General features: G+C 46.3%; 1 protein-coding gene across 3 annotated transcripts; it reads right to left on the bottom strand.

The window, feature by feature from the left end:
* Positions 1-1,461: 1,461 nt before the first annotated feature.
* On the bottom strand, positions 1,462-11,300 carry ARMC12 (armadillo repeat containing 12). Of its 3 annotated transcripts, none has more exons than XM_014782778.2 (6): positions 11,028-11,300; positions 10,167-10,312; positions 9,809-9,943; positions 3,759-3,932; positions 3,546-3,617; positions 1,462-1,796 (listed from the first exon to the last, which is right to left on the bottom strand). In XM_014782778.2, the coding sequence occupies exons 1-6, from the start codon at positions 11,188-11,190 to the stop codon at positions 1,464-1,466; spliced, it is 1,023 nt and encodes a 340-aa protein (XP_014638264.1). In that variant the 5' UTR covers positions 11,191-11,300; the 3' UTR covers positions 1,462-1,463. The 3 variants fall into 3 exon arrangements, with proteins under 3 accessions (XP_014638264.1, XP_004424277.1, XP_087293991.1); XM_004424220.3 differs by having other exon boundaries at positions 10,947-11,265; XM_087437865.1 differs by having other exon boundaries at positions 1,462-1,766; positions 11,028-11,265.
* Positions 11,301-11,728: the final 428 nt, after the last annotated feature.

Raw genomic sequence — 11,728 nt, 5'->3', positions numbered from 1 at the left:
CAAGCCACTTTTCCTCTTTGGGTTTGTTTTCCCTTCAGCAAAATGCCAGAGTTGGCCTTGGACTAGACTGTGCTTTTGAAATCCTGCCTCTGAAGAACACTGGGGTTCCATAGCTGGGCCAACATGTCCTGCCTCCTAAATCAAGTGGTAGCAGACTAGGAATAGCTCCACTTTTAGGATTTTCTCCTTTAACATTTTCTTAAACCATTAGCAACCACTACTGTTTGTTTGCCAGCAAGGGCTCACAGATAACACAATGAAGGAACAAGTAGGAAATGCAATGAATGGGAAAATCTGAAAATGGGTGACCATATTTGATTTGACAGTCTTCTTGTTTCTGGAGACTTCATGGTTATGGTTTTATATTACTCGCACAATCGCTCTGGTTTCTCAAGCTAAGTTCCAGTGGCATTTTAGGGTGCTTCTAAACGGCTCTGGGACTCCTCAGTGCCTGTAACCCAAAGAGACTGGAGAAACATGGGACTCAATGCTCTCCAAGGACCTTTCCAGTGCTAATCTTTCATTTCCCCAATGATGATTTTATAACTCCTCAGACTCCATCTTCGATGAATACCCTCTGCATGGAGAACATTGTTAACTTCATTCATTAACTCATATAATCCCCATATAATCCTCCCAACAGCCTCATGAGATAAGTACTATTATTATATTCATTTTACAGGTGAGGGGACTGAGGCTCAAATATGGCTTGTCAAAGGCCACACAGCTAGTAAGTGACAGAGCTGGGATTCGAACCTGGCAGTCTGACTCCAGAGCTCTCACCCTTCCCTAATATGCCTGCAGTTGTCTGTCATTAATGCTATCACCAAATATTTTCAGTTCTTCCTTGGACACAGGGCAAAACTGATCTTCCCTACACATGTTGGCCAGTGAGATGTGAGCAGAGGTGGTGAGCACCATTTCTGGTGGAACTTTTAAGAGCCAGTGATCATTGCCACGTTCCCTTTTTCCTTCTTTAGGAGTTGTAGAAAAACAACAAAGAGCTATCCTCAGCCTGGGTCCCTGAGAGAAGATGATGTGAGACAGACGCCTGCTCCTCTATCCCCCAGCTGACCTGCGATGGGCATGTAGCGTGAATAAGAAATAACCCTGGTAATTTTTAAGCCACTAAGATTTGCAGGTTGGTTGTTACTGTGGCATAGCCTAGCCCATCCAGTGATCCAACGCTATACTGTCTTCTGTTGATTGTCTTTGGCCTCAGTCCCCAAACCTGCATTCTCCCTGAAACTCCCTGAAAGTATTAGCTGCACATTCAAATTTGAGAGGGGAGTCTGTCCTCCAAACAGGAAGTGGGGATGAGTTTCGGTAGATGTGTCCATGCCTTGCCATGCTCTGGGGCAGGGGTCATGCTGGATGAAATCTCCACCTAGCCCTGGAAGGCCCCGGACAGACACTGCCCCTCAAGCTTCTCTCCCATACTCATTTATTGGCTCATTTTAATTTTATTCCCCATTATTAAAGTAGGAATGACTGGGCTGGCAGGAGGAGGGCCGGACTCCCACGTCCTGGGGGCACTGCAGACTGACTATGACCTTGCAGGCCTGAATCTGAACCTCCTCCTCAGGGTGGATGACCAGGGTGAGCAGCCGGTCTGCCAGTCGTGACTCATCCCCAAAGAGAGCTTCATGCAGAGACTGTTCATTGTAATGCCATTTCACGGCACGGTAGTGGGGTGAATTCTGGCCCTCACTCAGCCGCTCGGCAAACACCAGTACCTCGAACAGCAGACCCCCCGGCTGTGTGGACTGGAACAGGTTCAGGAAGTTGGAGTGCACCTGTGATGGGGATGGAGAGAGGATGGGAATGAAATCCAAGGCAAGTTCTGAAGTTCTTCTTCCGTCTTCCTACTGCCTCAACTCCCCAGTATACCTAAGTTTCAGATTCAACTGTACAGGAATTTTTTAGTTTTCCTTTCATTATCATTCTCTAACATGGTTGCATTATGGTCATAAAACATAAGAGATATGATAGTAATACTGATTCTGGAAAATTTGTTGAGACAAACTTTAAAGCTTAGTATGTGGTGAATTTTTATAAATATTTTGTGTGCTTGAGAGGAATGTGCATTTACTAATTGTAGAGTGTTCTGGGTACGTCTAGTGGCTCAAGCTTATTTGTATTATTCACAGCAAGTTTACCGTTACTAGTTTTGGGTTTTTATCTATTAATTGCTGTAAGAGTAGTTAAAATCTTCCAAATCTTCCTCTGGGGTGGTAGATGTGTCAATTTTTCCTTATAATTATACAGTCGTGAGAAAGAAGAAAATCCTGCCATTTGTGACAACATGGATGGACCTTGAGGACATTATGCTAAATGAGATAAGCCAGAGAAAGGCACGTACTGCATGGTATCACTTATATGTGGAATCTAAAAAAAAGAAAAAGGTCAAACTCATAGCAACAGAGTGTAAAAAAAGTGGTTGCCAGGGGCTGGGGGGTGGGGGAAATAGGGAGAGGCTGGTAAAAGGGTAAAACTTTCAGCTATAAGATAAATAAGGTCTGAGGATCTAATGTAAAACATGGTGACTATAGTTGATAACATTGTATTGTATAATTGAAATTTGCTAAGAGAGTAGAACTTAAATGTTCTCACACACACACAAAAAAGATAAATATGTGAGGTGATGGATGTGTTAATTAACTAATGGTGGGAATCTTTTCACAATGTATACATATATCAAATCACCACAATGTACACTCTAAATATCTTACAATTTTATCTGTCAATTGTACCTTAACAAAACTGAAAAAAGAGAAAAAATTTTTCCTTGTAATTCTATCGTTTTGCCATATATATATATAGAGAGAGAGAGTGTGTGTGTGTGTGTGTAAGGAAGATCAGCCCTGAGCTAACATCCACGTTAATCCTCCTCTTTTTGCTGAGGAAGACTGGCTCTGAGCTAACATCTATTGCCAATCCTCCTCCTTTTTTTCCCCCCCAAAGCCCCAGTAGATAGTTGTATGTCATAGTTGCACATCCTTCTAGTTGCTGTATGTGGGATGCGGCCTCAGCATGGCCGGAGAAGTGGTGCGTTGGTGCGCACCCAGGATCCGAGCCCGGGCCGCCAGTAGCTGAGCGCGCGTACTTAACCGCTAAGCCACGGGGCAGGCCTTGCCATACATATTTTGAGATTATGTTATTAGGTTCATATAAGTTTAGAGTTGCTTTATCCTTCTGAACAATTAATTATTATGTAGTGACCCTGTCTATTCCTAGTAATGGTTTTTGTTATAAGTAATTTTTTCCTAATATTAAATTATCTACATGAACTTTTGTTTTGTCACCTGTGTTCCTGACTCTCAGAGCTCAGAAAGCCCCTCAAAGGAGAATCCTCCTTCCACAAAATAGATTCTGATTCTATTGGTAGAAAGGAAGAGGGGATAGCTTTCAACGTATCTAGTGCAGAGGCAGGAAGAGGAACAAGATGATCTTGTTAGGGTTAAGTCTGTCTGGAGAATCCACGATTCTTCCTTGCCCAATATCTGAGTTGGCATCCATCAGCCCCTCTTCAGTTCCTTTCTCACCTGGCAGTTGAGAAGATCATACAGAAGGTCATTCTTCTGTGCTAGGTAGCTCAGCAACCGCGCAGCTTGCACCTGAATAAAGGAAAGAGTAAAGCATGAGAAGGCAGATGAATCTGGGCCTGAAAAAGGAAGAAACAAATCTCCACTCCTCCCTCTAGGTGCTGTGCCAGGGCTGGTCCGGAGGGCAGGGCCTGGGCCATGGTCCTCAGGCACCTGTGCCAGAATATAGTCTGACTGCAGGATCTCCATCAAGGCAGGCATCACCCGTCGCAGCTGTGGATGCACAAAGTCAGGCAGTGGAAGGTTGTTGAGGAGTCTGAGGCCTGCGACGTGCAGCTCTGAGTCCCAGATGGTGGAGATCAGTTCCAGTACCTTGATGGAGTGTTCCTGGGAGAAGGGGGAGAAGAAGGGTCTGCTTTTATACAGTGATCCCCAACACTATCCCAGCCTCTGCCTCCACTCTTCACTGCCTGCACCTGTGACGAGCCAAACCCAACAGACAATTCCGTCTAACTTAAACTCTCACCATTATTTGACCTAGCTGACCACTCCCACCTCCTTGAAATTCTTTCTTCACTTGGCTTCTCTTTCACAGACTTCTTTCCTGGTTCTTCTGCCCAACCTTTTCTCTATCTTCATCACTCCCTTGGTGGTACCATCCAGACTCACAGTATTCAATACTATCCATATGCTGATGCCTTTCAAGTTTCTGTCTCCAGCCCAGCCCTCTCTCTGAACTCCAGACTCATATATTCAGGTAGCAATTCCACTTCTTTCCCAGAATGCTTAATAGACCTCACCAAGTTAACATGCTCCCAGTCCCCAAAACTACTCCTTCTACCGCCTTCCTTCCAGTTACTCAGGCCAAAAATCTATGGTCCTCCTTGACTACTTTGTTTCTCTCACATCTCTTTTCCAATCCTTTAGAAAATCCTGTTGGCTCTACCTTCAAAATCTATGGGCAATCAAGCCACTTCTCACCATCCCCCGTCCACCCTGTTCCAAGCCACCATCATCTCTCACTTGGATTTCTACAATAGCCTCCCGTGTCCCTGCTCCCATCTTCACCTCACCCCCACCCCCTCATCTATTTTCAGAACAGCAGACGTGGTAGACACTCACTCCTCTGCTCAAGAGTCCATAGTTCATTCACGGTAAAAGCTGAAGTCCTTGCAGTGGCTTACAAGGTCTGACATGATCTGCCCCTCTCCCCCATTATTTCTTTGACCTCCTCTATTCTCTCCTTTGGTCTCATGGTTCCCATCACAATGGTCCCTTAGCTCTTCCTTGAACATGCCAGGTATACACCTATCTTAGGATTTTTGCACAAGCTGTTCTCTCTACTTAGAATGCTCCCCCTCCAGATATTCACAGTTTACTCTCCTACCTCCTTCAAGACTTTGCTTTAATGTCACCCTCAGCGAGGCCTTCCCTGACCACCCCCTTCTTTAAGACTGCAACTCCACTCCCATCCTAGCCTCCTTATTGCCCATCTTTATTTTTCTCCATAGCACTGTCACATGTAACACACTTTTAATTTTTAAACCTTTTATTTTCAAATAATTATAAAGTCACAGGAAGTTGCAAAAATAGTACAGAGAGGTCCCCTGTGCTCTTCACCCAGTTTCCCTCAATGGTTACATTTTCACCCAGTTTCCCTCAATGGTTACATCTTACATAACTATAATAGAATATCAAAACTAGGAAACTGGTATTGGTACAGCATGTGTCTATAGTTCTATATCATCTTATCATATATGTAGATTCATGTAACCACCGCTCTAATCAACAGATTATTCCATCAGAATTGTCCCATCATCAAAGATCTCTCTCGTGGAACCCCGTTATAGTCTCACTTATCCTTCCCCACCGAAACCAACCCTATCCCCCGGCAACCACTAATCCGTTTTGCATCTCTATAATTGAGTTATTTTAAGAATGTTATATAAATGGAATCATACTTTGTGACCTTCTGAGATTTTTTTTTTTTTTACGTAGTATAATGCCCTTGAGATCTATCCAAGCTGTGTGTATTAACAGTTCATTCTCTTTTATTACTGAGTAATGTTCCATGGTATGGATTACCAGTTTGTTTAACTACTTATCTATTGAGAGACATTTTGTTTGTTTCCAGTTCTTGATTACTACAAATGAAGCTGCTATGAACAACTGTGTACAGGTTTTTGTGCAGATGTAAGTTTTCATTTCTCTAGGATAAATGCCCAGGAGTGCAATGGCTGGTTTGTACAGTAAATGTACAGTTGGGTTTTTTTTTTGTTTTTTTTGTGAGGAAGATTAGCCCTGAGCTAACATCCATTGCCAATCCTCCTCTTTTTGCTGAGGAAGACTGGTCCTGGGCTAACATCCATGCCCATCTTCCTCTACTTTATATGGGATGCCTGCCACAGCGTGGCTTGATGAGCAGTGCATAGGTCCATGCCCAGGATCTGAACCTGCGAATCCTGGGCCACAGTGGAGCGCATGAACTTAACCGCTACGCCACTGGGCCGGCCCCCTATAGTTAGTTTTTTTAAGAAGCCACCAAACTATTTTCTAGAGTGGCTGTTGTACCATTTTACATTCCCACCAGCAACGTATGAGAGATCCAGTTTCTCTACATCTTCACCAGTATTTGGTATTGCCACCAATTTTGAGTTTAGATCATCTAATAGGTGTGTAGTAACATCTCACTGTGGTCTTAATTTGCATTTCTCTAACGGCTAGTGATGTTAAACATCTTTTCATGTGCTTATTTGCAATTCATACGTCTTCTTCAGTGAAATATCTCCATATCCTTTGCACATTTTCTAATTGATTATTCTTTTTAATATTGAGTTTTGAGAGCTCTTTATGTAATCTGGATATGAGTCCTTTGTCAGATACGTGGTTTGCAACTATTTTCTGTCTGCGGCTTGTCTTTTCATCCTCTTAACAACAGGATCTTTCACAAAGCAAATGTGTTTAATTTTGATGAAGTTCAATTTATCAATTTTTTCTTTTATAGATTGTACTTTTGGTGTCATTTCTACAAACTCTGCATCAAGCCCTAGGTCCCAGAGATTTTCTCCTTTGGAACTGCACCCCCATACCAGCCTTCTTTACCCCTTTCTTTATTTTTCTCCATAGCACTTGTCACATGAAACACACTATGTATTTTACTTATTTGTGTATTGCCTGCCTGCCCTGCTAGAATATAAGTTCCATTGGGACAGGGATCTTTCCTGTTCGGGTCACTGCTATAACTCTAGTGCCGAGCACAGTGCCTTGGCACAAATCAAATGCTCCCTGTACATTTGCTGAACGAATAAACAGATCCGGGCTTCTGAGATGCAAGATGCTTGGACCGAGAGGTATTACCAAAGGCAGGAAACCTCACAAGCTGTACTTTGTGAGTCATGTAAGAAGAAGGTAAGAATCCTGGAGCGAGGACCACATCATTCCCATCAGTACCCTGTCTTCCCTGCCCCCACCTCTTGCCATCTGCTAAGACTTGAAAGACAGGTAGGAGTTAGAAAGCTTGGGGTGCAGTTTCAGGCAGAGGGAACAACAGGCGCAAGGGCCAGAGAGTGGGAAAGCATGAAATATACGGTGTAAATGGTTGGGGTTAGGGCAAGGAGTGATCACGCACTTTATGCTGAGAGCCTTGAGGAAGACCAAGCAGGGGGCTGATGGGATCAGATCCCTCTGGAGAGGGTGGTCTGACTTAGGGATTGGGGGAAAGCTCCACTTTGGATGTGTGGGGTCAAAGAGTCACTGGGTTGTCTAATTGGAACAGCTGGCCATGGGTCTGGAGGTCAGAGGAGCCCACAGGCTGTGGACGGAGATGCAGAAGAGCACATCTAGATGGAAACTGAGGCCAGGGGTTGGCTGCTTTCACCTGGAGAGAAGAGAACAGTGGTCAGGTCCTCAGGATACAGACCCTGGGGAAAGAAGGAACAGTGGTGCCCACGTCACCTGCACCAGAACCTCCTGGGGAGCTTATGAAAAACAGCAGCTCCTCTGTAGAACTGAACTTTCTGGGTGTGGGGCTCCAAAATCTTTGTTTTTAATCAGCCGTCTAGGCAATTCTGATATGCTTGAGAATCACAGCCCAGGGAAACTGAGAAGGCTGAAGGATGAAGTTGAGGTAGCCAGCAAGTGGAGACCTAGAGACTTTTTTTTCCCAAAAAGCTTGAGTAAAAAAATTTAAAGTGTGAAAATATCAAGTGTTGGGGAGGAAATGATGCAACAGGAACACTTAGGCAGGGCTGGTGGAGGGTGAAAATTGATACAATCCTTCCAGAAAAGTTGGGGGTACCCTTTCACCCAGCCATTCCACTCCTGCGTACTTACCCTAGAGGAAGTCTCCCATGTCCACAAGGGAGAGGTATACGAGAATGTTCACAGCACAATGTGCAAACAACTCAAAAGCCTCCCCATGGGCAAACGGATAAAATAAAATTACAGGGTATTCATGAACTAGGATACTATGCAGCAGTGGAAAAGAAGGAAACACAGCTATCCACAAAGGATGACTCTTTCAATGTTGGGGGGAAAAGGCAAACCACAGAATATAAACAGCATACTTCCAGATACAGGAAGCTTAAAAACATTCCAAACTATATTTTACCTATTCATTTATTGTCTGTCTTGCTCTGCTAGAATATAAGATGATACACATGTATATGGTAACACTACAAAGAAAACCAAGGAATTGATGAGGAAAATATGGGGAAATGATTGCCTCTGGGCGGGTAGAGAGGTTGGGGTGGGGAGGGGCATCTAACCTATTGGTCATGTTCTGTGTCTTAGCCTGGGTTCTGGTTATGCAAGGTTTGTTTTATCGTTATTCTTTCTACCGTACACACATAAAACGTTTGTTAAGTTTTTAATAGCTTACTTGTTTTTAATTTGGGAGAAAGAGACCAGAGAGAGATTTGGAGGTCAAGGAAGAGGTTTTGCTTCTTAAGATGGGAGGGAATAGAGTATGTTGAATACTAATGGGAAGGAGCCGGGGCAGACAGAGGAGAGAGGCCTTCAAGGAAGGGGATGGGATCCACGATGAAATGAACATTGACCGCAGATAGGAAGAAAGCCATGATTTCACGGCACCGGCAGGAAACGATGGGTGTGGAAACAGGTAAGCCTGGGCAGCTGAGAGCAGGAAGCTGGGGGAACTAACATGTGGTGGCTTATATTTTCTCTACATGGTGGTAGTGAAGGCATCAGTGGTCCAGACCGACACAGCATGGGGGGGTGTGGTATGATAATATATGGGGTCTTTGTCCCGGGTCCAGGCACAGAGCTCCTAAAATCCTTGCAATTTCCTGATAGGAGTGTCTTTGTCATTCATAACGAGCTCCTTTCCATTACCCCTGAGTTTATGCTAATGAGGTGACTCTTGGCGGACCTCTAGATAGCTTCCAGATGGGGCTGGTGGCAAGAAAGACCAAGCCATGATGCAAGGGCTGGAACTTTCAGCCCCATCTCTGACCTCTCGAGAGAAGGGAAGGGATAGAGATTGAGTTCAATCACCAATGGCAATGATTAACCAATCATGCCTATGTAAGGAACCCTCCATAAATACCCCTACATGACAGGGTTCAGAGAACTTCCGGGTCGGTCAACACGTCGAGGCGCCAGGAGGGTGGTGTGCCTAGAGAAGCAGGGAAGCTCTGCACCCCTCCCCCACACTTTGTTCTATGCCTCTCTTCCATTTGGCTGCTCCTCACTTGCATCTTTTCTAATAAACTGGTAAATGTACGTAAACCATTTTCCTGAGTTCTGTGAGTCATTTTAGTGAATTATTAAACCTGAGGAGAGGGCTGTGGGAACCTCCAAATTTACAACCGGTCAGTCAGAAGGACTGGGACTTGTACCTGGCATCTGAAGTGGGGGCAGTCTTGTGGGACTGAGCCCTTACCATGTGGGGTCTGCACTAAATCAAGGTAGACTGTCAGAATTGAATTGAATTGAAGGACACCCAGTTGGTGTCAGAGAGTTGGTTGGTGTCAGAACCTCAGGGGGTTTTCTGTTGCTTGGGGTTCAAAGATACTCCTAGCACCCTAGTTGAGTTTCATCTTGAGATTCAAAGGCTTTTATGACCCTGCGGGGAATCTGACCACCATTTTCCCACTTATATCCAAGGAAAAACATATCTCTGGGTTACAAACTCAGACTTAAACAAACTTCTGGAACATGACCATTTATCCTATGCCCATTAAAGGACCCCTGGACTATGGACAACCTGTGTGGTCCGTCCCACCACTTACCCCTGGGCTCACCTGGATTTTGAGCCTGAATTTTCTGATGCCAGAGAAAGCTTTAAGTGTGTTCAGAGCTTGGATTTTGACACTGTTGTCCTTGTCATCCAGCATGGAGCCCACCAACACGATGTCATCAGTAGAACAAGCAGAGGCCTAGAGTGTGCCAGGAGAGATGGAAGAGGCAGGAGAAGCAGGTGTCCTGGGTCCAATCCGCCCCCCCATGTCACCAAGACCCCTCAGCACAACACGCCCCACCCCGCCATCAGCCGGAGAGAAAGATCTCAGGACACAGTCTGGCCAGTCAAGGGGGCAGGAATCAGCTGTAGCCCCCAGGGGCCAGGCTGGCTGGGAGGGACCTCCTGCTTCCCTTCCTCACCTCGGCCTCCAGCAAGTACACACAGCGCGTGATACTGTGCAGGATCATGCTCTTGGCGTACTCATCCTGTTTGCACTCCAAAGAGTTGAGAAGCCTCCGGAGCTCACCTGAGTCCCGCCCATGCCGTTCTCGTTCGATTGCCAGGCCTAGACAGCCACCCCAGCCCAGTTCAGGCTGTGGACTCAGAAGTAATGAAAGAATGGGGTTGGGAAGCAGGAGAGAGGGACCTGGGGACAAGGCTGCCTTGCCTTTTCTAAAGAGAAGCCTTCTTGCTATATGCAAGACCACCATGTATTGCACAAGGATCAGAGCGTGTACTGCACGAGGGCGCCAGATCTAATGCTATATTGTTTATATCATAAACATCATAGTTTTGTATATTTACTATAAAAATTTTCTGGTATATGCAATAACATGTAATATTTCATCGTAATCAGTATATGGCAATGATATTCCAGCAGATGGCAATAAAAAGTCTTGCAGAAGGGGTGCATTTTTCCACTTTGCACAAACTTGTCATATGGGCTAGTGGAGGCTCTGGGCATGAAGGTCCTCCAATTTTCCCTTGGGAGAACTGCTGATGCCAAGTTTCCAAGCAGTGGCATCCTGGGATCTAGAATGAGTGCAGGATTTGGAGACCTATCAGATGAGTCCTGAGGATCCACTTGAGTGCCATCCATTACCCAGGGACCCTAAGCTAGCATCTCTAGCATCTCTAGGGTGGGTCTGAGGAAGATGGAGAGGAGAAAGAGGAAGGAGAGAGGAACTTGGAGGAGTCACCTTTGGGCCCTCCCACACTGGAGGCCTCGGGAGCGGGTGCCTCCTGGGGCAGAGCCCTCTCCCCAGGGCCCGAACACTCACGGGCGATACAGATGGGCGAGTTGCTGCAGAGGGGCGGCTGGCATTTTATGCCAGCCCTGATGGCCTTGTAGAGCAGGTAGATGGCCCCGGCGCCCATGGCCAGGCCCACCACAGTTTTGCGGATGTCCAGCTGCCCCAGGCACGGGGGGACGCTCACGCCCATGTCTTCAGCGCCGCGTTGCGCCCAGGTGGGAGTGAGGCCTGAGGCACCTGGCAAGGGCCTTCCGGAACCAGAACCCTGGCAGGGCCAGGAACCAGGGTACCAGGATTGGAACCCGAGCAACAAAGGAAACTGGGGAAACTGGGGTGCAGGGTGGTGGTTGGGAAACAGGCCAGCCAGGGGAGCTGGGAAGGAGAGAAGGTTCAGCTTCGGAGGCTGTAGAAATGAAGCTCAAGACAAGGAGAATAAAAAGTCTGGGAGCAGCAAGGTCCTTCACGTCCCCTTGTCTTTAAGGGAGCCAGATTGGTGGTGCCCCAGCAGGCATCTCCAGAGCTGCCTTTCCTCCATTAGAGGGCAGCAGAGGCCCACTTTCCGGGCTGGGGCCTTTGGACGTTTCTGGGAGGGGGTTTGGGGTGTGCCCACTGTCAGCCCTGCTCCCTCACTCACCTGACCCTCCCATCTTTGATCTCTTCACCACAGACCCACTGCTGGGCTTGGGAGTGTCTCTGCAGGCAGGGTCCCCCTTCCATTGGAGGGCAGC

Source organism: Ceratotherium simum, chromosome 13 (assembly GCF_057802395.1).
Source record: "Ceratotherium simum simum isolate JZ-2026a chromosome 13, ASM5780239v1, whole genome shotgun sequence".
Classification (NCBI taxonomy): Eukaryota; Metazoa; Chordata; class Mammalia; order Perissodactyla; family Rhinocerotidae; genus Ceratotherium; species Ceratotherium simum.
The sequence above is the reverse complement of the archived record's forward strand: the minus strand, read 5'-3'. Positions and strand labels throughout refer to the sequence as shown.